General features: G+C 39.2%; 1 protein-coding gene across 5 annotated transcripts in view; it reads left to right on the top strand.

Moving 5' to 3' along the window:
- LOC105479354 (chromodomain helicase DNA binding protein 2) overlaps nt 1-25,031 on the top strand; it is a 140,375-nt gene that overhangs the window by 4,799 nt on the left and 110,545 nt on the right. For 3 of the 5 annotated variants that reach the window (XM_071100630.1, XM_071100627.1, XM_071100631.1), the window contains exon 2: nt 942-8,180. In XM_071100630.1, the coding sequence (XP_070956731.1) occupies nt 8,080-8,180 (101 nt within the window). In that variant the 5' untranslated portion in view covers nt 942-8,079. The remainder of the gene's footprint in view (nt 1-941; nt 8,181-25,031) is intronic. The other 2 variants (XM_071100628.1, XM_071100629.1) reach the window with 2 other exon arrangements.

Below are 25,031 nucleotides of genomic sequence, written 5' to 3'. Positions count from 1 at the left end.
TTTACCTCAAATTCAGTCACCATTGACTGTATCTCCACAAATTCAGTTGGAGAGCTGGAAAATTTATAGAGAAGGCCAAGGTTTAAATCTTGTTTTTTCAAATTATATTTGGTCATGATGAATCTGAATCATTTATTTAATGGTAAAATCATCTGACTTCTCACTTCTCCCTTCAGTTCAAATTATTTAAGTAATGGATTTATTTTTCTGTGAGACATTTGGTATTTTGGTAATGAGAGAGTATTATTTTAGTTGCATATAATTTGAAAACTGATAGCATTTTATGGCAGATCTATCAAGCCAGGCAGATATTTTGCATTTTTGATTTTTTTTTTTTTTTTTTTTTTTGGTGGCTACATCTTTTCTGTATTCTCAGATATGTAGTTAAAGATGGTGTCACCTATAGTGGCCATTTCATTATCTAAACAAAATCAACATCTGTTGGATTGAAAAACTATGCTATGATCGACTGCTTTATGTGTGTGTGTGTGTGTGTGTTTTTAAAATCCCTTAAGATTCTTTTCTATAATTAGTTTTCTTTGAAGAAGCTTGGAAAGTTTTCTGCATTGAGATTTAGAATCCACAGTGTTTCTGTAATTTAGCTTTCCAGGAATTTTGAATTTTAATTTTTGTTTTTACTTTTTATGTACACAGTATAATGATGTTAGTGTTAAATATTAAAAATCTGACTCTTCACTGGGACCTTTTTATAGATACTAATGTATCTGTGGTAGTACAAAGACTTTGTTACTTTGGTGTGCAGTCTTATGGAGGAATTGTGTGTGTGTTTTCATACAACTTTAATATACAGTTTCATAGTTGAAAGCTGTTACAAAATTAAAGTTTTGTGTATGGTAGGATATCTTCAAGGTGGGTGGCTGTTTTCTGTTTAAAAGATTAAGATTCCAACAGCATTTTTTTCTTTTAATTTTTTCATCAAGCACCCAGTCAGCTTGAAGAGTTTCAAATGGACCCTACCACTGAGAAATCAAGATGGCAGTCTACTATGGGGAATTGAGAAAAATGGATTAATACAAGAGTCCTGTGATAATACACAACCAAGACAGGGTTCTTTTAACATGGATTCCATGCAGTGAATGAAGACATAGGTTTCTTATCCAACACAAATGGACAGTGGATTTGACTTTCTAAAGACTTTTTTTTGTGGACATTTTGACATTTGGAGAAGGAGGATGGCACACTAACACAGATAATAGTTTTTATGCCTGGAATTTTTTGTAGTTTGATTTGTATGAGTATGACCTCTTGGAATGTTAACTTTAATAAAATTTATAACACTTTAAAATTTCTCAGTTTGGGCTTTTTTTTTTTAAGTGGAAGTTTCATTAAATGTTTACTTTTATTTTAGTAATACTTTGACCTTTATAGTTGCCAAGTGGTAAAGTGTACTGAATAAAGCTGGTAAATTGGAAATGGTGTAATCAAAAACATTTTACTTGGTTTATGAAGATTTATCATTTTTCACAAAGTTGTGCTCTTAGATGGTCATTTGGTTTAAATACTGTTTTGTTTGTGCTTTCATGAAACACCTTTCAAAACAACTCAATGGGTAATAATAGAATCTGATTTTAATCTGCCACAAGATTTTAATGAACTTGAAACAAACTGCTTGTTGCCCAAAATTCAGAATGAGGATACACATATACTTCTGAATTATTTTGTGTTGATTGAAATGGTTTCTTAAGCTTTTTAATACTATAAATACATCTTGCTATAGAATATTCATCTGAATATTTAAACTGATGTCTCCTATTGTCTTACTATAAGAAGTGTTGGATTTATGGGTTAGGGTCCTTGGAGTATTCACAATTTTTTACATTCATAATTATGTGTGTAATCCATTTTATATAACTTTGAAGTAAGATTAATATCTTGTATTGTCTTTATTTTGTACAATTGGGAATTTAGATGAAATGAACTACACCCTGCCATAGATTACTTAACGTTTGATTTTTAAATGCCAGGTTTTCATTTATTACTAATCAACTGATACCAGTTTTGGTAACTGTTACAAAGGTGGTAGGCGTTATTTTGATAGACAAAATGAGTTGTTGATTCTGTTTTCCCATTTTACATGAGATGAAGAAATAGTTCAGGTTAAATAGTTTTGTGTTAATCATATTGTTTGTGATTAATGTCAAATACTGCAGCATACACATCCATGGTCAATACACGTGCACCATTTGTTATTGACTGATGTGAGGTGGTTGGTCTTTGTTACATTCAAAAACAGAATTTTGGATTTTGATCTTGGTATAAAATTTATCTTTGTGTAGAGAGTATGGAATTGAAACAGTTTGGATTATGGATTTTACCTAGATTGGACATTGTCGCTTTTGTTTGGTGTAAATCTAAAATGGATTTCTTCAGTGAGGGAGGGACATGGTTCTGGCAGAAAGGAAAGCTGATTGGATTTTTTTGGGTGTATGAATATGCTTGTCTGAATGGAGTGCTTGGTGAGAATATTGTTTTTGGAATTAGTAATTTGTTTCTGTGGATCTCATGGTCTTGATAATTAGGAGAATTTGCTTTGTGACATTAACTTTGATAATTTGCAATCAGGTATGTCCTATTGTTAATAACATTGTTGAAATGGTTGTGTATACTTATTTGATTTGAAATACAAGGGAAGTGTTGGAGTATGTGTTTTCTGTTGGATTTGGAGGTGGAGTTTCTTGGGTTACTGATTTAAAGGTGATCATGGTTGGCCCATACTCTTGAATTTAAAGATACTTGTTTTGCCTGAATCAGTGTGGGAAGTAAATATATTGTGATTATGAGAAGTTTCTTTGGGAGGAGGAGTGTAATATTTTCAAGGTTATATAATGGGTTAAAGAATTTTGTGAAAGAACAAAGAAAAATGGATATTTTTGAGTAAAAATTGGTTGCATTAACTTTTGCTCCAATGCAACTGAACACTAGGGAGGCGCTCTTGAGTTGTAAAAATTACCCCTTTCTTCCAGTTGAGATGGAAAATTCCCCCTTAAATTTTGTCTTTAGATTATTTTTAGGCATCATAAAGAAGGAAAAACTTGAATTTAGTTATGAAATTAAGGTTTTACTTTTATTTAGCAATCATTTTACCCATTGGGGGATTAATTTTTACAAAGATTAGTACTTAAGCTGAGCTTTAGATTCTCTAAGAATTATCCCTTTTTCAAAATGGCTTGATAAAACACCACTTCCTGTCCAGGGAGGAAGTTATTTTAGCTCAAGGACTGAAATATTTAGCAGATCTTTAGACAAAAGGAACAAATTACATTTCTCTCTGGCTTAAAAAGGGTGCTTGAGCCAGAGGGGGTTAAGAAGCCCTCCCCCCTCCCACTGTTGGGGTGGTCTGGAGGGGCAGGGAGGTGTGGGGGTGGGGGTCCTTAGGCTCCCTGGGATGGAGGATCTCTCTCTCTCTCTCTCTCTTTTTTTTTTTTGGTGGAGATGAAGGGGTGGGTCTATGGTACATCACCTGAGTTGTGGGGTAAATGTAGAGAGTGTCAATCAAAGGCAGAGCTCTCAGAGCTGGGAAGGAGGCTCTAGATGGCGGCTGTGCCTTAGAGAGAGCGCGCTCTGCTCCCTGCCTTTGCCTCACTTTACGCAACTTTCCCTAACTTTCGGGCAGCCTCAGGGGGCCCCCGTAGCCCCCTGCCTTTCCTAGTGACTTACTGGGGTCGATTCGAACCTTTTTTTGGGAGAAAAGCAGCTTTTAGGAGCTTTCTTTTCGTGCCTTGTTGGAAAGAAGCAGCCGTACTGAGAGCCCAGGTCGTTGTTTTTTCCAGCTTAGAAGCCATGGCGCACCTCCATTTTTGTGCGCTCTCCTAATGAGGTTTTTTTTCTTTCGGACCTGTTTTAGTATTAATTATTGCTTTATTTTTTTGACCAGTTAACATATTTGAGGGTTATTTTATTTATTTTTCGTTTTTTAACGGAGGATTTTGCCTTTATTTTTAATTATCTGGGATCTGATATTTTTCTACTAGTAGATAGGACTCTTGCTTTGGACATACTACATGGATCAGGTAAGTTCACGATCATTGGTGATAATTTTAAAGATTTATTTGTTAAAGTTTGCCTTGTTTTCTGTAAATACGAGAAATTCTTGGATGACGCAATAAGATACAGAGATTGTTATTTGTATCGAGTGTGCTACTTTGAGAAAGTTTCCTTATTGATAGTGATGCTTCCACTGTTCGGTTTATCCTGTTGTTTTTTCTTTTAAGGAAAAAATAGAAATATTTAGTTTTTTGGTGCTTACCGTTGTTGTATTATAACAATATCGTTAACATCGTCAGGACTTTGTTCCTGATAATAAAAAGCATCGATAGAAGCCGGGACCTTACCTTTCTTTCAACTTTTGACAGTAAATACCTGGGCACAGGACTTCAAAGCAAACACAGATTCCCCCTCCCCCTTAATATTTAAGAATTAAAAGATGATGAGAAATAAGGACAAAAGCCAAGAGGAGGACAGTTCGCTACACAGCAATGCATCGAGGTATGAGCTATCAACTTTCTTCCTTTTTGTCTTTTTTTTTTGGGGGAGAAACCTCAGCTTACAATTGTTTACCTTGACAGACATGGATTGCTGTCTGTTTTATTGTGTTTTTCTAATTTGGATTCGTTTTTTAAAGCATGACCTTGAGATTGCTAATATGCCACACCCTAATTTTTTGGTAGCAATTTATGAAAGTTGAGTTGTGACTTAAGGCCTCTTACAGCAGTCAAAAGGTAAGGTACCTTTATTCAAAGGGGCCTTTCCTGTAATGTACAGTTTTTCTGTCAGTAAATTTCAGTTTTTAGGTTTTTGTACTGCAGAAAAATGACCTTGTCGGTTTAGCCATTGCTGCATTGCACCATTTTACATACAAGGCAAATTTTTTCTTTGAAGAATCCAGGATATCTAAACTTGTAACTGAGGGCCATAGAGAAGCCTTGTAGTAGTAAATTATAGTAAATAGACATTTCAGAAAGTTATATGAATGAAAAAATGTACATTTAAAAACAAAATCACTTAAAGGACCCTTTGACTGATGCCTCTCAGTTTATATTTTTATGTGACTTTATATTTCTTTTGATATACTTGACATTTTAGGAAATTTTGATATGATTTATCAAAACCTTTACTTGATGGTTAGAGTTCCTGCATTTATGAAATCAAATCTGTAATAACAGAAATCCTGGAATACTCTTAATATACTGCTATTTTGTGTTATTGTGATCATATTTACAGTTGTATATTTTACATTTAAATTATTTTAAGGTTTGCATTTGTATGCTTAAGACATTGATTTCTTGTTGGTAGATGTATTTTATCCTCACATTTTAGATGTAGCTGCTTTAAATTTACTGATGTATTTTGACAGAGTCGTCTGGAATGCTTTATCTTCTGAAGCTTACAAATGTACTGTTTGTGCAAATCATGATTTGTTTCACATTCCTTGGAGTACCTTATTAGTGATGAAGTAATAAAGCCTCTAAGATGTTTTTGTTGTATGACCTCTGTATATTAATTTAAAAAAGTACACAGAATGCATTTTTTTGTTCTTAATGCATTTTCATATTATAAATTTTAAATCATGTAGTTTAACAAGGATGTGATTCATTATGTGATTTTCCTTCCCAATTTTCTTTTTACTTTTCTCATTTTTATAAATAATACACTCTTCTGTTAGGCTAGTGAATTTGAAAGTTTTGAACATGACATATTACTAATCTGCTGAATTCTATTTATTTTATTTGACTAAAAGCATATTGAGCCTTGCTTTAGAAAATAAGTTACCAAATTTTTTTGCAAATTGAGTTGTCACCCAGTTTGTAGTGCTGTCTTAATTGAATTGCCCATGTAAATTATTAGATTAAATTGAGGACAGAAAAGTTTTTTACTCATCCTAAACTGTTTTTTCTGGAAAGTAATGACAATTTGAAGAAATGAAAACCTCCAGATATATCTGGCAAGTTATTAAAGATTCAGCACTAAAATTGTTGCTCCCTTGAGTGTATCATTTGCATAGGTCTCACATGGGTTTTGGCTTTCTTATGCAAGGTTTGTGGTTAACATCATTGATCAGACTGTGCTTTCTAATTTTAAAAAATTGAGCAGTGTTGGTATTCTTTCAGTATTTTTACTCTCACCTGGAAAACTACCTTGAAGTTGTCAGGCATTTGCCTCCTGGTAGTGGAGGTTACAGCTGAACATGAAGCATGTACTGACTGTACTTTTGAAATCATTTGTCAAGTGTACTTTGAATCATATACCTGATGGATTTCCAAAAATATTTAAGACACTCTTTGAAAAGAAGGTAGTTACTTTTAAATGAGTTACCCTAAATTTCATACCTTAATACATGTACATGATTATGACATCACTTCCTTTTAAAATTGTGCAGCTGAAGAATGTTACTAGTGTTTTAATGTGATAGATTAATGTTACTTCTAGTGAGCTGAACTGTCCCTGTAATTAGTACTTGGTTCCTTCTGCCATCAGACTTTTGCCCAAAGTATAGTGTTTAGGGAATACGAAAATCACCTTTGCAGCCTGAGCCACAGAAGAAGAAATGAGTTTGCAGGTCAAGTAAACTTTGGTCTGAGAATTACTTTAGGATCTGGAAGGAATGAGTGCAAGTTTAGGTAAATCTGGTAATATCCTGTTTTTGGAAATAGTGCAGTAGTTAATAGTGGTTACGTAAGTTTGTATTTGAATTTGAAGTTAATGCTAAAGTCTAATACTTAACACGATTTTTGAAGATTAAAAATTAACTTTAAAAATGCTATTTTAAAAACATTTGATATTTGTAAAATTTCTAAGTATTTAAAACAAAGTTTTAGTGATGGACATACAAGAAGTATGCCATACTTTTTATCTGAATAATTTGCAGCTTGTGGGTAACTTAAGTAACATCAAAGAATGAAAAGGGGACTGTGTGCACACAAAGAGTTCAGTGTGTTCTCTTAGGGCACCACGTTCGCAATTTATCTTCAAGAATTGAACGAGTTTATTAAATTTATCTCCAAATCGTCTGCCTTTGAGCCAGATTTTTATAACCTGAGGTGCGAGTAAATCCTACAATTTTCATTGGCACTTTAGCAGTTATTCTAAAAGGCTGGGGATGATTAGACATGGCATAATGCAGTTACTTGTGTACTAGAACAGGCAGTTTAACTGGCAGCCATTTTATGACGCTGATAATACATTAAAAAACGGGATTTTGGAGAAGACTGAATCTAACTGAAATCGGAAATACCAAAACCTATTTCCTTCCCCCTCTCTGCTCTTCTGGGGAGCTCTGGTGCCGAAATAAAAGGCAGCTCGATAGTTAGGGCACGGAGCAGCTCTTTGAGCCCCTGGCATCTTGGTGCAAGTCCAGCTCAGTCACAAAATGGCTGTTCCTTTGTGCCGCAGCGCTGACAGACATACTGCATTGCACTGTGTACTCGCCAAACAGCAGGAAGTTGCCGTGCCGAGTTCAAAGGCCGGCCGGTGCCGGCGCGGGGTGCTGATTGGCTGTGCGCGCGCCTGGTAACAGCAGGGTCAACGGCGGCGCCTTCCGCAGCCCCCGCCCCGTGACGTCAGACGGCTCCCCGCGGGGGCGGGGAGAGAACGCAGTGACGTCTGGCTGCGTGCGCATGTCTGGCGCTTTCTCCTCCTCCTACCCAGGGAGCCGCACGCCGAGGGGAAAAGGAAGGGAACTCTAGTTGGGACTTTCCGGTGGGCGGCTACTTTCCTGGATGCGTTTGCTCCCGGCAGTCGTGTCCGCCCATATCTGTAGCGGTGCGCACCCTGTAGCGTGTGTTCTTTTGCCCATTTCCGGGAATGGTTTATCGTCTTAGAAGCTGCTGCTTTTGGAGAAAAAGTACAGGCACTATTTGGAAATCTTAAAATAGAAAATTTGCCCAGTTTTACAATTTTCATTTTCCCTTTTCATACCTTAGCGTCCCTCCCTCCCCGCCCCCGTGCAGTGTGAAGAGATGAGTGGGTTTAATTTTGTTACCATTGACCAAAACGTTTGAGTGTCAGAGGCGGATACGTTTAGTGAAAACCTCTTGACGGGTGTTAACAGCTGTTTAACACATGGCTCATAAACAAAGGGAAAATTATTTGAACTTGTCCCCGTGCATTTTTACTTGGTACCGTAGATTTTCTCAGTTGGTATTTGATGGAGAAAAACTCAGGTCAGTATGTGTTAAATACTATATATTTAAGATTCACAGTGGGATATTTTAGTAGAAAATAGAAAATGTTACATGTTTAATAACATTAAAAAGTGGCAGAATATAGTGTTAGGCAACCATTACTATGTAAGTAAAAGTCAGAAAACTACTCTTTTAAGTGTTAATAGCCCTTGCTAATGCAGGGTGACTGACAGCTTGGCTCATAATGGGGTCACTTGGCCAAATCTTGAGAATTATCTTCCCTAGGTCTCTATTTCGGGAATTCTGAGTCCCCGTAAACCGTTCCGGTTTAGGCTCACTGGTTTGCCTTGTTTGGAAACCTTTGCAAGGATTTCTGGTTAAAACTTTATCGTTTAGCAACGATGTCTGATTACACATATTGAATTCAAGCCAGCAAGAAATTCAGTGGATTTATCTACTGTAGACGAAGTTTTTTTCCTCCCATACTAGAGATTTTTAGCAGTTGAAAGGAGTAGGCTGTACTGTAGTTAGCCATAGTTCAGTTATTATATTAATTGAGTAAAGTATATTACTTCAAAGGAGATGTTGACCTCTTCAATGCAGGTGATACTTGCTTGGGCGTATGTCAAGTTTCTGAATACAGTCTGAAAGTTAAAATTCACTATGATAGTTTTGTAGGTTCTCATAATCTAGATTCTTTGGGAAGAATTATTTGGGTAGTTCATGAAAACTAGCAGAAATTGCGTTTTCTGTTACAGAGAAGTGTTCATCAAATAATTTGTAACTAATTTTAAAATTATATGCTCAAATGTACGTTGCGTATAAAATACTAAACATCTTTAGAGAATTAAGTACTTGTACTTGTAGAACTTGAGCATTTTACTGTAGCTTCCAACTTAAAAGTATACTTGCCACGAGAACAAAGGTAATCATCTCATCTCTTTCTGTGTAGAGACTGAATTCTAATTAGTTGTGTAATTAGTTCTAATTAGACTGAATTCTAATTTTAATATTTGCTCAATGCCCTTCAGTTCCTAAAACTGGGGTCAAAGTAGTCAACATTGCAGTTACTTATTTTTTAAGAGGATATGAACTATTCTGTTATTTAAGATATTTTAGCCTAAATACCATTATGAGTTAAAATGCATACCGTGATATAACAATTTACCTATTAACTGTTCATAATCTTGGAGCCAATTAACCTTTTTTTAAATAACCAGTATTCTTAGGTATGTTTGTTGAGCCCTCTATTTTTTTTCCTTTGATTTGGAGAATGGCATCAAGTAGCAAGAAAAGAATGTTTATCTCTCTCTCTCTCTCTCTCTTGCTGTTTAAAATATGCACATTCCAACTAATATTTGGCCGTTAGGGAGTTAGTATATTTGTAAAGAAAGATTAAGTCAGCAGAGGAAGGTGGGCAAATATTTTCGATAAGGACTTTTGGTTGTGACAGTTGTAGCAAGTTATTGCTTGACGAGTGAATCTGGAAGTTTATTTGAATTTTAACTGAAACTCACAGATTTTATCGTTAGTTTACTCTCCCCTACCCCCAAATAAAACAATTGACAGTTGTGAGAGACCTCCTGAGACCACATGGTATTTCTCCCATAAAATTTTATAGACTAAGTTTGTTTCTGGCATAAAAATTGAGTGACTGCTGTGTGTCAGCCATTAAATATTTTCTTGCTGTGAGTCATCTTTTTTTTTTTTTTTTGAAGATCCTTTAGTTTTTGGCTTCTTTCTGGTAACCTTATAACTTGGCTTCCTTGAAGAACTTGGTTTTCTTGAAGGGGTGTCACTTGAACAAATAAACTAAAAAAAAAAAGAAAAATAAATTTCTCTAAGAGTATTTTGTATACAGGTGAAAGTAACTGTTGGCTTGGTTACACTGGGTGTGTCACAGCTGAGTAAGTCCCTCCTGCACTCGAGCTTGACTAAGCATTGAGTTCAAATGTATACCTTTGCAAAGTTGCCAGTCACAACTTGTTTGGAACTTTAGGGTTTTCATTGTGAAGCCTGAGTAACAAAACTTGACTCAGTTGTCCAGGCTGGATTGTATTTTTATTTTGTAATCAGTAATTAAGCACAATGCTGGAATGCATTACTTATATTTGTCTTATTACCTTTTTCTGCAATCAGTGGAATCTTTAAGTGATAAAGCAAGTCTGTGGGAAGAGACCTTTCTAAAAAAAGCTCCTATATACTGAATATATTTGAGCCTTGATTATGAAGTGAGGGACAAGGCTTTTCTTTTTGAAATAAATGATGGAGGACATAGATATGTGATAGCCATTCATGCTACATAATTTAGCATTTTATTGTTAACGTGTTTGATTATGGGTCTCGTTTTTTGGTATTTCAAGATGTTCTGGACTGGATATCATACTGAAAAGCATTTCAATTCTCATTACTGAGTCCCTGTAGTTTGGGGACAATGTGATCACTGATCTTGAAGGAGAGAATGTTACACAAGCATCCTGGTTAAGGCAGCATTGTAGGGATAGTCCGGATTTTACTTTGAATTTAATTCTGATGAGTCATTTTGTCACTTGTATATGCTTAACTGTTACCTCCGTGACTGGCAAGAGCTAGGTACGAGTTCACCTTTTACTTTAGTCCTGAAAATTTTTGTTCCCAGTTTAGGGCAGTGAAGAAGCACTTTTGATTGGACTTGTAATTTTCTCATTTTAAAAATGTAGATAATCTTCATTGGGTCATGAAGATTAAATAATATAATGCCCATAAAATGCTTAGCAAAGAGCCCATCACATTAAAATTGCTCAATCAATGTAAGGTTTTAGTAACGTTATTTATTCTTACTATTTCATCTTACTTTCTTGCACCCCTCCTTCCTGCATGTCCTAAGTTCCTCTTCAAGAGCTAGGTTGGCCCTGAGGAACTCGCTGGTTGTCTTGGCCTACCAGGAGAGATTTGTGAGAATGATTTTAGGAGGCAAGTCCCCATTTAGTCAGCTTGGGTGTGTTTTACAGTTCATCCTCTCTTAGAATTTTTTTTTTTTTTGAGAAGAGCCAGCCTTTTGGGAGAGCATATGACTTTTCCTGGACTACAACAGCTTCTTGTGTGAATCACAGCCCTGCTTTTGCCAGTTAGTCTGAGTAGATAACTACCCCCCCCCCAAGATGGTAATTATTGCCCTGGTTTATCCTCTGTCTCATTTCCCCTCTCAAGCTGTTACAGAATGAATACTGAATACTATGGTGCATTGCTCCATGGATATAAATGTAACAGTAGTAGTATTTACAAGCAATGTCTAATTGGCTGTAGCTTGCTTTCAGTATTCAGTCTAAACCATAGGACTATATATTATAGCATATAGTCTTAGCATAATGCCAAACATGCAAGTCTACTTAAACTGTAGTCTTAAGATTTGTGTGTTTTGGGTTTCTTCTACTTCCTCTATTTCTTGTCCTTTTTGGGTTATGGGTCAGTTGGGTTCTACTTTTTGTTCCCATTTCAGACAATGGAGAACTAAAAATACCAGTGTCCAGCCCTGTCCCTAGGATCTAGTTAATTTTTAAAAGCTCTCCATATGTTTCAGATTTGCATGTGTTTCTGTATGTTTGCAGTATCTCCATGTGTTTTCATATCTTCTGATGGAGCACTTCTTGTACTTAAATTCTTTTCTAATAACCTTTGGTCTTTCCATTGCCTGTCCCGTTTTTAAATTCCCTTTTTAGTTTTAATAGCTGCTTGAGTTAGGAGCTCTGGAAGCAAAGGTGGGGTAGGATGCTGAGAGGGGGAATTGTAGCCTTGATGGAAGAGGATATTTCTATATTGAATGTCATGGCAGATCCAGCTCTAGGCATACCTTTAAAATGTATACACAGACTGGGCGTGGTGGCTCACTCCTGTAATCTCAGCAGTTTGGGAGGCCCAGGCAGGCGGATCACTTGAGGTAGGGAGTTTGAGAACCCCCTGGCCAACATGGTGAAACCCTGTCTGTACTAAAAATACAACAGTTAGCTGGGCATGGTGGTGGGCGCCTGTAGTCCCAGCTACTCGGGAGGCTGAGGCAGGAGAATCGCCTGAACCTGGGAGGCGGAGGTTGCAGTTAGCCGAGATCACACAACACTGCACTCCAGCCTGGGAGACAGGGTGACCAAAAAAAAAAAAAAAAAGTAAAGAAAAAATGTATATGCAGGTAGGCTTTCTCACCTCAAGATTTCTGAATTCCTTCTAAGTGTCTTCTAGTTGCTTTAAGCTCTTGTGGTCCCTTTCTTAGTGTACTTCTCTCCTTACATCCTTTGGATATCTTCAGGAGTTTAGATTGTAGAATTATTTTTTATTTTTTATTTTTTTTTTGAGACGGAGTCTCGCTCTGTCGCCCAGGCTGGAGTGCAGTGGCCGGATCTCAGCTCACTGCAAGCTCCGCCTCCCGGGTTTACGCCATTCTCCTGCCTCAGCCTCCCGAGTAGCTGGGACTACAGGCGCCCACCACCTCGCCCGGCTAGTTTTTTGTATTTTTTAGTAGAGAGGGGGTTTCACCGTGTTAGCCAGGATGGTCTCAATCTCCTGACCTCGTGATCCACCCGTCTTGGCCTCCCAAAGTGCTGGGATTACAGGCTTGAGCCACCGCGCCCGGCCGATTGTAGAATTATTTACTTGGAATGCCGTTACATTCCATTCTAAACTTCCTTTCTCTTGGGTTTATAAAAACATTGGTGGGTTGTGAATTGTGACCAACATTAAAAAAATAGACTAGAATATGGTAATAAACTCTAGGGTATCCCATTTGTATGGGCTGTTTCTAAGTCTAGCAGTGCCTGCTAGCTGGTAATCTTTCACTTTGGATTTTTTGTTCTTGTTGAGACAGAGTCTCACTCTGTTTTGCTGGAATTACAGGTGTGAACCACCATGCCCAGCCTAGTGGTGGCATTATAGATGCCTCAGGCTGGATAATTTGTTATTGTGGGGAACTGTCTCATAAACAGTGCAGTGGTGCGATCACAGCCCACTGCAGCCTCAGCCTCCCTGGTCTCAGGTGATTTTCCCACCTCAGCCTCCCTAGGAGCTGGGGCCACAGGTGTGTACCACCCCACCTGTCTAATTTTTTTAGAGATGGGTTTGCACCATGTTGCCCAGGCTGGTCTCTAATTCCTGGGCTGACCTAGACCTCCCAAAGTGCTGGGATTACAGATGTGAGCCACCGTACCTGACTTTCACTTTGGATTTTATCAGGAAGGAAAATTGTACATGGTGAACATTTTGTAGAAAAATACCAAAGTAGATTTATATTTATTGAGTGCTTATACTGGGTAAGGGACTGTTTTAAGGGTTTTATGTGTGTGTGTGTGTGTGTGTATGTGCATATATATATATATATATATATATATATATATTTTTTTTTTTTTTTTTTTTTCTTTTGAGACAGGGTTTCACTCCTGTCTCTCACACCAGAGTACAGTGGTGCAATGTCAGTTTACTGCAACCTCCATCCTCCAGGCTCCAGCAGTTCTCTTGCCTTAGCCTCCCTAGCAGCTGGGACTACAGGCACATGCCACTGCACTTAGCTAATTTTTGCATTTTTTGTAGAGATGGGGTTTCACCATGTTTCCCAGGCTGGTCTTGAACTGGGCATGAGCTGCCACGCCTGGCTATACGTATATTTTATTTCATGTGAAAGTCAGTATAGCAAAAATGTTAGTAACCCTACTAAAGTTAACCAACTTGCTAAATGAACTATTACATAGGCCTCTTCCTTTAAAGGCCTCTGGATGACCTTAGATCCTGCTGATCTTACTTACTATTTATTTTTTTGAGACGGAATCTCGCTCTGTTGCCCAGGCTGGAGTGCAGTTGCGCCATCTCTGCTCACTGCAACCTCCGCCTCCCAGGTTCAAGCGATTCTTCTGCCTCAGCCCTCCCTAGTGGCTGGGATCACAGGCATTTGCCACCACACACCCAGCTACTTTTTACTATTTTTAGTAGAGATGGGGTTTCACCATGTTGGTCGTGCTGGTCTCAGACTCCTGACCTCAAATGATCTCACCTTGGCCTCCCAAAGTGCTGGGATTACAAGGGTGAGCCACTGCGCCTGGTCCCTGCTGAGCATTTACTGCCCATACTGTTCTGTTCCTTCATTTCAGTTTTGTGCTTACCAAGGATTAGTAGATACATCTTGAATTTGTTTATGCTGGTTGTACAGTCACATATCGCTTAACAGTGGAGATACATTCTGAGAAGTATGTTGTTAGGTGATCTTGTGGTTGTGCGAACATCTCACTTACACAAACCTATATGGTATAGCCTACTGCACACTTATGCTGTATGGTATATAGCCTGTTGCTCCTAGGCCACAACTCTATAGAGCATGTTATGATACTGAATGCTGTAGGTGATTGTAATACAATGGTAAATATTTGTATATCTAAACAGAAAAGGTGCAGTTAAACTACAGTATTACAGTCTGACGGGATTACTGTTGTATATGACGCCAGTCATTGACCTAAACTTTCTTATGTGGTGCATGATACTTTTTACTTTGCATTTAAATTAAATAGCAAGTCAGTAGGTGAAATGATTGTGAGAGGTTGTTTCAGTGAAAACTAAGTTGAATGCTTTAGGAAGACTAAATAACAGCTAGCATGTATAGTACCGCCTAAGAATCTAGAACTTGTTCTGATTCCGTTGTGTTAGTTTGTGTAATTCTCACAACTCCTGAGGTACACATGCTTATCCCTATTTGCTAGATGAGAAAATTGAGGCACAAGGAGAGTAAATGGTAGAATTGGGATTCAAACAGTGGCAGTTTGACTCCAGGATTGATAAAGATCTTGTGAAAAGTTGCTGTCAAATTAATGGGTAAGAGGAAACTTAGCCAGGTGCTGGCTGATGCTTGTAATACCAGCACTTTGGGAGGCTGAGGCTGGCAGATATTTGAGGCCAGGAGTTTGAGACCAGCCTGGCCAACATGGTGAAACCCTGCGTCTACTAAAAATACAAAAACTAGCTGGATGTGGTGGCGCATTCCTGTAATCCCAGCTACTAGGGAGGCTGAGGCTGGCAGATCACTTGAGGCCAGGAGTTCGAGACCAGCCTGGCCAACGTGGTGAAACCCTGTGTCTACTAAAAATACAAAAATTAACTGGATGTGGTGGTGTACTCCTGTAATCCCGGCTACTAGGGAGGCTAAGGCAGAGACGCTTGAACCTGGGAGGCAGAAGTTGCAGTGAGCTGAGATCGCACCACTCCACTCCAGCCTGGGCAGCAGAGTGAGACTCTGTCCCCCCAACCCCTGCCCAAGAAAAAATCAACAACAACAAAAAAGAGAAACTAATGTATATGAGACTGGGGAAAATAGTAAAAATCTTGCGTAATTCTGTAGTTTGCTTCTTTTTAAACACTTTGCATTTTAAAGAAACAATTAAAATCACAGTGCATTGTGGATGTGACTGATGCCAGACACACATTCTGCTGTTCAAAAGACCGTGACTACATCAAAAGATTCTAGTTAAAATGTTGCCCTGAAGTAATAATGCTCATGGGGATAGTATAAGAAACAAACGCACAAAGGTGGGTAGATGGGAGGTACTGGAGGCCTCAGAACTTCACCTTTGTGCAGTTTGTCCTCCATTGCCACACATGAACTTTGGATTTGGCCACAGGTTTTGAAGATTTGTGCTTTGCTTCAAGTTTGTTTTTTTTTTGTTCGAAACTTAGTTCCCAGACAGGTTTTGCATGAGAATCACTTGGAGAATTTTAAAAGCCAAGCTCCCTGTCTGATTGGATTTAGGAGCCATGTAGTAGGTTTGAGGAATTGTCCAAAGCTCTGGTGGGTCTGTGGCATAGCTAGGCTTGAGAACTGTTGTGTTTATCTGCCCTCTGGGGAAATAGTTCTTGAGTGTTGACAATCTTGAGACGAGTCTGGCTCTGTTGCCTGGGCTGGAGTGCAATGGCGCTATCTTGGCTCACTGCAACCTCCGCCTCCCGGGTTCAAGCGATTCTCCTGCCTCAGCCTCCAGAGTAGCTGGGACCACAGGTGCCTTCCCTGACTCCTGGCTAATTTTTTGTATTTTTAGTAGAGACGTGGTTTCACTATGTTGGCCAGGCTGGTCTCGAACTCCTGACCTCGTGATCCGCCGACCTCGTGATCCACCCTCCTCTGCCTCCCAAAGTGCTGGGATTATAGGCGTGAGCCACTGGCACTGGGCCCTGACAAACTAAAATGGTTAGTGTGTCTTCCATTTAGATGCAGGTTGACGTTCAAATAGAGGCAATATATGACTGGTAAATTGTAATTTCAAAGGAAAGCAGTAATGGGTCAAACTCTTGCACAGTTCTCTTTCTTTCCCTTGCTTAAAAAAAAGTCTGTTCCCTCTGAATCTAGCTCTATATAGATGTTCAAATCCTTAAGTTTACTTGCTAAAAATCACCTGAGGTGCTTGTTCAACATATTCCCAGGCTTCTTGCTTGAAAGTTAAAAAATTCACTGTTCTAGGGTTGTGTCCAAGAATCTGTATGTTGAACAGCAACCTCAGTTGATTCTTGTACTGAGGCAAGTTTGGGAATAAGGTCAGTGTGGGACAGGGTTTCGATCTTTTGTGTTCTGTTCTGCTTTTTTAGCTGTAGAATCTTGGGCAGGAGCATCTGAGCCTGTTTCTTCATCTTTTAAAACAGAGTAAGAGTAGTACTTGTCTCTTAGGGAAGGAAGTTCAAATTAAATAAAATGATACTTCTAGGCAGTGGTCTTTAACTAGTGGCAGGTTTGTCCCCTTCCATTACCCTGGACATTTTTGCTTGTCACACTGGGGATGGGGGTGCTACTGGCCTCTAGTGGGTAGAGGCCAGAGATGCTACCAAACATCCAAGAGTGGGTATGAGACAGCTCCCCACAGTAACAAATTATCCAGCCTCACGCATCTATAACCACTAGGCTCTGCACGTTGGTTCACACCTGTAACCCCAGCACTTTGGGAGGCGGAGGTGGGATCCCTTGAGCCAGGAGTTCGAGACCAGTCTGGGCAATTTAGGGAGATGCCATTTCTACAAAAAATGTAAAAATTAGCCGGGCATGGCAGCACACACCTATAGTCCCAGCTATTTGGAGGGCTGAGGTGGGAGGATTGCTTGAGTCCAAGAGGTTGAGGCTGCAGTGACCTGTGATGGCATTATTTGCACTCCATCCTGAGCAAGACCCTGTCTCCAAAAAACAAACAAACAAACAAAAAAAACCTATGATTGAGAAACCGTGCTTGCCATGGTGAATGTTGGTTGTTAGTAAGAAAGTTGAGGCCTTTTGTGGTTTCTTCTCTGGCCTGATCCAGGAACCCCTCTTACTCCCATGACGTTATGGGCATACATTTCACATTTATTATTGGGATTGGTAATCAGATATTTTAATCTCCTTTGAATTTTGCGAGTTGCTGAAAGCACCATATATTTTATAAAAGTCTGAAGTTTATAACCTAAACATTAGCTAACTAAAGACAAGACTCACAGGGCTGAAAGGAACTCTTGGTCAAATTGGTCCATCTGTCCGTCCTTAGGGCTTTAATGGGTGTAAATATGTTGCCTGAGGTGGTTAAGTATTCTTTTGTTAATGAATTCTGGGGAGAACTCCCCTTGTAACTGCTTTCACAGCTTGGTTATTTACAAAGACTTTCGTTTTTACCTGAATAGAAAGCTTCCTTTGTCTTTTGTATGTTAGCGCATTGCCAGATCCTGATTAGGTAGGTATTTGCGAAGTGCTTTATCTAATTTGTACCTTATCTAGGCTTCTTGGTAGAATACGTGTTTCTCTAATGTATACCTGGGTGCTAATAGTTTGGTGCTATGGAAACCAGTCATATTTGGTTATTGGGGAGCAGAAGTAGTGTGCATGAAGAGGCTAAGGTGATGCCTGCCTGGCTTCAGCTGTGAATTTTAGAAATATACTTTTTTTTTTTATTTTTTTTTTTTGAGACAGAGTCTCGCTCTGTAGCCCGGGCTGGAGTGCAGTGGCCGGATCTCAGCTCACTGCAAGCTCCGCCTCCCAGGTTTACGCCATTCTCCTGCCTCAGCCTCCCGAGTAGCTGGGACTACAGGCGCCCACCACCTCGCCCGGCTAGTTTTTTGTATTTTTTAGTAGAGACGGGGTTTCACGGTGTTCGCCAGGATGGTCTCGATCTCCTGACCTCGTGATCCACCCGTCTCGGCCTCCTAAAGTGCTGGGATTACAGGCTTGAGCCACCGCGCCTGGCCAGAAATATACTTATTAAAGGTAAATTTTTTTTTCTCTCTTTACCGCTGGATTTCTTAATCTGGGAGGTACTTGATGGAATTTAGCCTTTTTATCCCTTGAAATTATAAGCAGCATTTTGTGTGCACTTTTTCTTATACATGTACCTTTTTCTGCTGTCAAAAGATAAAATTTCAACAAATTGAGTATAAAGATCTAATTGGATTTTATTGTTGATTAACAAATTAGGTAGCACCCCATCTATAAAAAAATAGGTGCCCATTGGGCATGGCGGAACAATTGGTTTTTATAAGGTTGAGCAGGAACAGGGAAACAACTTAGTCGGAAAATGTGGGTTGTTTAACATCAGGTTACTTGAGGTTAATTTGCTTGTAAGGGTTAAAGCAGAGGGAACTTCTTATGCCAACTCAAACTGCCTGTTTAGGGATTTGGGTATCTTCTCTCCTGAAGGTAAAGTAAACAGTTTAGAAGTTTAACATGAGTGACTCCATTTTGGTTTGGTCTGTTAGGGTCTAGGAGCTCAGTCCAAATTAGTGGCCTTCCATAGATTCTGTTTAACACTGGAAGGAGGGTCCATAGTGTGTGTGTTAGGGTGACTACTGAGAGCACTTATGAATCCTGGGGAGGGCCTGCACCTTAGAACTGATCAGTTCTAAATGTTACAAACAGACCTCTTTTCTCAGAAATTAAGAATTCGGAAAAGTTCAAAGGATATAATTAAATTTTTTTTCTTTTTTTTTTTTTTGAGACAGAGTCTTGCTCTGTCGCCCAGGCTGGAGTGCAGTGGCGTGATCTCGGCTCACTGCAAGCGCCGCCTCCCAGGTTCAGGTGATTCTTCTGCCCGCCTCCCGAGTAACTGGGACTATAGCTGGGACTACAGGCGCTCGCCACCATGCCCGGCTAATTTTTTGTATTTTCAGTAGAGACGGGGTTTCACCGTGTTAGCCAGGACGGTCTCATCTGACCTCGTGATATGCTGGCCTCGGCCTACCAAAGTGCTGGGATTACAGGAGCCAGCCACCATGCCCGGACTAATAAAGTTTTAAAATAAAAAAGTTGGACACAGCTAGGGTCACTTTTATGATTTTGGCGTAAAATAGCTAGAAAAATAAAAATGCGACATACTTCCCTAACAATTTGCCCACAAGGAAATTCCTTGTGGACAAAGAACTCAAAGGCATCCCTCTGTTCACCTGAGACAAATGCATATGTGATTGCTTCCTCTGCCTTGTTGTTTTGCTAAGCCAGACTGATAGATAAATGACTATTCCTCTACTCTCTTCTCACATGGAACTTGTATATTCAGTGAAAGGCTAATCAAGAGACTTAAAAGAATGCAACCGTTTGTGTATTATCCACCTATGACCTGGAAGCCTCCTCCCCTGCTTCAACTTGTCCAGCCTTTCCAGACCAAACCAGTGTGCATCTTACACATATTGCTTGATATCTCATGTCTCCCTAAAATGTGTAAAAACCAAGCTGTGCCCCATCACCCTGGGCACATGTCAGGACCTCCTGAGGATGTGTCATGGGCGTGTCCTTAACCTTGGCAAAATAAACTTTCTAAATTGATTGAGCTCTGTCTCAGATACTTTTGGGCTCACAATATTTACAGACCTAATTCAGCCCTAATCTAGCCGCTGCATTTAGTTGCATAGTGTGAATATTTCACGTTTACTTTTGCATTTTCATAAATGGGTATATGGATTATTTAGGTTTTTTTGTGAGCAGAGCTCTGAATATTTATTTGCCTCGTCCTGTACAAGTTTGATAATTTGTCTATGTTACATGCCCACAAATTGAATTGCAGGATTCATACACTTTATTTTTTTGAATTGGAGTCTCACCCTGTTGCTCAGGCTGGAATGCAATGGTGCGACCTCAGTTCACTGCAACCTCCGCCTCCCAAGTTAAAGTGATTCTCCTGCCTCAGCCTCCCGAGTAACTGGGACTATAGGCGTGTACAACCACGCCCAGCTAATTTTTGTATTTTTAGTAGAGACAGGGTTTCACCATGTGGTCCAGGATGGTCTCAGTCTCCTGACCTCGTGATCTGACCGCCTCGGCCTCCCAAATTGCTGGCAGGCATGAGCCACTGTGCCCGGCTGATTCATATACATTTTAAAGGTTACTGGTTATTCTTACCATTATTTAATACTATGAGACTTTAATTTCTGCAAAACAGATGAGTGCAAAATAGCCAGTTATAATGTTTCCCAAATTAACAGAGGTTTAGTTATTTTAAAAATGAGTTTATTGGCCATTTCAGTTTCTTCTCTAATTGCATATCCATTTTCTTTGCGCAGTTTTTGGTTGGATTTTTGATATGTAATTCTTCATATGTTGTATATCTATATCCTTTGTTATGTGTACATTGAAATTTTATTTCCCAGTCTGTTGTCTTTTAACCTGGTTTATAGTAATAATCTTATTCTGAAGAAGCACAGGACTTGAACTAAAGGTGGAGATTTTAAAGAACTACATCCAGTATTCTTTACCAATTGGAAATGTGTGGCCGGGTGCGGTGGCTCATGCCTGTAATCCTAGCACTTTGGGAGGCTGAGGCGGGTGGATTACCTGAGGTCCAGAGTTCAAGACCAGCCTGGCCAACATGGTGAAACCCTGTCTTTACTAAAATACAAAAAAATTAGCCAGATGCAGTAGTGCATGCCTGTAATCCCAGCTACTCTGGAGACTGAGGTAGGAGAATCCCTTGAACCCGGGAGGTGGAGGTTAAAGTGAGCCAGGATCACTCCACTGCACTCCAGCCTGGGCTACAGAGCGAGACTTGGTCTCAAAAAAAAAAAAAAAAAAAAAAAGTGTGACTTATTAGTCTTCTTTGCTTTTCCATCTTCTTAAGACACATAGAAGTGACTGAGAAGGAATAGTTACACAATAACTTTGGTTTAATAATCAGTTCAACTGAAGAATGTATGTAAATAAGGGCAGTGATACCTAACGCTGATAGTTGATAGTGTGGATTGCATAATTCAGACTGTGGGGGTGACACACACATACACTCTTGGGCTTTGTCTTTATAGGTAAGGATTGGAAGAATTTTTGCATATGCCTGACACATAAGTGCTCCATATATATTAGCTATTGTATCACCTGTAGGAAGTTAGCCTGGAAGTAAGTTTTATAGAATTCCAGCGTAGATTGCTTTGTGTTTTTTTTTTTTTTTTTGCCAGATTTTGCTTTCACCAACAAAAACACTAAGTTCTGCCAAGCAATTTTCGGCCATTTTGTAAGTTAGGAAAATAAACACTAAAGTGAAATGGCGGCTTTTAGGCGGGGCTCCCACAGACCTGCTCCTTTTAAGTGGAATGTTGCTGTGCTGCCCTCTTGTGGCCATTTGGGAAAAGGCGATTAAAAAATGGAACAGTAACTTAATGGCTCCCGTTTCAAAGCCCAGTTGCAAGAAGGTTAATCACTCCATTTTTACCTACTTCAGAAAGTATTTTGAAGAGATACCAATACCTTTTTGTCCACAAGTAAAGGAAGTGGTAAACCTTTTTCTCATCAGCATTTATTTTTGATTGGAATCTGAATTCCCAGTTTTGACTTGTTCTTTTATCTGTGTATTGTATTTTCCTTTTAATTATTTGTTAAGTAAAAAATTATAAAAGTTGTTTGCAATTTAGATGTTGAATAATTTTCAGATAGTTGTTTTTCATGAAGATTCTATATATATGTTGGATAGTCATTCCTGAAAATCCAATGTTTAATTGCCCTGTAACAAGTAAGCCATTGGTAGTCAGCTAATTTTATTACTTTGTTATTTAGGTGAAAGCTTAAAGGACTCCACCCACTAATTCAGTTTGACCCTTTCTATTAGTCTTGTGGGCTTTCTGCCTCCTGTACTAAACCAGCACTAAAGGTACAGCTTAGTACTAATAGTATTTACTGTTATATTTATTAGGTATTAATGGCAATTCATAGTCTTTTAGGAAATGTCTTGTTTTTTTAAGGGAATAATTCGAATATATATATACACACACACACATATACACACACACACATATATATATATATTTTTTGAGATAGAGTTTGGCTATTGATGCCTGGGCTGGAGTGCAGTGGTGTGATCTCAGCTCACTGCAACCTCTACCTCCTGAGTTCAAGTAATTCTCCTGCCTCAGCCTCCGAAGTAGCTGGGATTACAGGTGCATGCCACCACACCTGGCTAATTGTTTGTATTTTTAGTAGAGACTGGGTTTCACCATCTTGGCCAGGTGGGTCTTGAACTCCTGACCTCAGGTGTTCCACCAGCCTCGGCCTCCCAAAGTGCTAGGATTACAGGCTTGGCCCATAATTACACTATTTTTTTTTTTTTTTGAGATGGAATCTGGCTCTGTTGCCCAGGCTGGAGTGCAGTGGCGCGATCTTATTTTCCATTTCCAGTTTATGTAGTGATTACTCCTCTTATGAGAAGTATGAAAATTAAGTAATGCCTTTATTAAGACTTTTTTTTCTGCCTTTAAGCAGTTCCCCTGCTTAGTATTTGTATTCAGTCTTACATCTGATTTTCTGGTTTCAAAAGCAGTATAAAAACACTTCTTTTTTTTGGAGATGGAGTCTTGCTTTGTTGCCCAGGCTGGAGTGCCATGGCGCGATCTTGGCTCACTGCAACCTCTGCCTCCCGGGTTCAAGTGATTCTCCTGCCTCATTCTCCTGAGTAGCTGGGACTACAGGTGCACTACCATGCCCAGCTAATTTTTTGTATTTGTAGTAGAGATGGGGTTTCACCGTGTTAGCCAAGATAGTCTCGCATCTCCTGACCTCATGATCCTCCCATCTTGGCCTCCCAAAGTGCTGGGATTACAGGCGTGAGCCGCCACGCCTGGCCTAAGAACACTTTTTTAAAACACTCATTCAAATCTTTGCTTGTTTTGTATAGGATGGGGTGTACTTGCAGCCCTTGCTTTGGATTTAACTCTTATGGTTAGACATATTTTAGACAGTTGACTAGTTTAGACATTAAAAATCCTTAAGGTATATATTGAAGTGCTGTGAATTCACTATTAAGCTTCACTACTAAGTTTCAGTCATAAAATGTCACCAGTATCATTCCCTGAGGGCATCTGCCTCCATCAACCCCTAAAGGTAAATATGGTTGTGAACTTGGTGTTTATCTTTTGTTGGGTTTGATTTTCATTGTTGTTATTTTTGAAATTACACAGGTAATCCATGGAGCTCACAAATGTACTTCAAATAACCCATCCCCAACAGAATGAACCAGTGTTAGCAATGTGGTGATTAAAATGCATTTATACACATAGATATGTGCTGACAGAAATACAGCTTTTTTTTTTTCCCCAGAAGGTATTGTATGCATTGTTAAATTTCTAGGAATCACTCTCCTACACAAACTCAGAAACACATAGCTACACAAGAAGATATGTGGAAAGATATTTATGGGTACAGTCAACAGTTTCGAAATACATATACTCTACTCAAAAATACAGAAATATGGAAAATGTATCAAGGATATTTGCAACTTATTGATTAAGTGAAAAATCTGAAAAGAACCTAAATGTACCATTAATAGGGGAATGTTATATAAAATGTAGTGAATTTAGAGTATAAACCAGTTCAAAGGGAATGAGATAGGCATCTGTATAGACACATCCTGATGCGGACATTGGCATTCCATTGCATCCCATCTGCAGTGCTTCCCGCTTTTCAGCACAGAACAGTAAACATTTCTAGTTGGACTGTTCTAGTTATCTTCAGTAAACTAATGCTGCCTTTTGTGGGTCTTTAGTTGGTAAAGATTTTCAGTCTTTTTGTTGCCGTTGGAGTTTTTTGTTTCCTAGGAGTGTATAGACTTGTTGTCCTGTGACAGTTTTATTGGTGGTGATTGCCAAAACATGATTCTATTCTTAAACTTTCATCTGGAGTTAAACATTGTAGTAGTTGAAAAACTAAATATGTTATTTCAGAGGGGAGGCAAATTGTACATTCTAGCGAATGAATGTGCAATTGAATCCTCCTCTAACATACCAGGCACAGAGAACATCAAAGGAGATGTGCTTAGTTTGCAAGTTTATTGGGGAGGTTGACAAGCGGCCAGATTACTTTGTAGTATGGGACAAGTGGAGGCAAGGGAGTGTAGATGTTAACAGCTGCTGGAGCTTTGGAGCGAGTCTTTCTAGGACAGCATGTGTGTCATTGCTAAAAGTATGGATAGCCAGCAGGGCATGGTAATTGAAGCTCAGATTTGAGATGTGGCTGCCTGTTTTCCATCTCGGTGGTGGTAACTGCTATGACATATGTCAGTATTGTGGAAGTATCTGATAGGTATTGAGCTTAGGATAGGAGACCAAACGATGTTTTCCAGGAGAAGGTGATACCTGAGGCCTCAAAATTAGAGAGGTATTTAGTTTGCTGTGTCGGCAGTGGGTGCAGGAGCTAGAGGGGAGCAATGCTAGGTCTGGAGTCTGGAGCAGTGGGAGTGAGGGAAGAAATGATTAAGTAATGTGCTTTGAGAAATTGTCAGAGGCCAGGTTTTATAGGGCATGCTGAAATTGGATGTTTTCAGTGACCCGAAGACCTGGATGCCTGGGAAGTGAACAAGCCTTCAGCTGCCTTTGCTATGGGCATATAATTTCCAGGTACTGCCTTGCCTAACATCCCTTTCAAGTAGACTGCCCTTTCTATTAAATAAATCCCTTCCTTACTTATGAGGA

This window comes from Macaca nemestrina, chromosome 7 (genome assembly GCF_043159975.1).
Source record: "Macaca nemestrina isolate mMacNem1 chromosome 7, mMacNem.hap1, whole genome shotgun sequence".
Lineage (NCBI taxonomy): Eukaryota > Metazoa > Chordata > Mammalia > Primates > Cercopithecidae > Macaca > Macaca nemestrina.
Note: the sequence above shows the minus strand (reverse complement) of the source record. Positions and strands in the feature narration are given on the sequence as shown.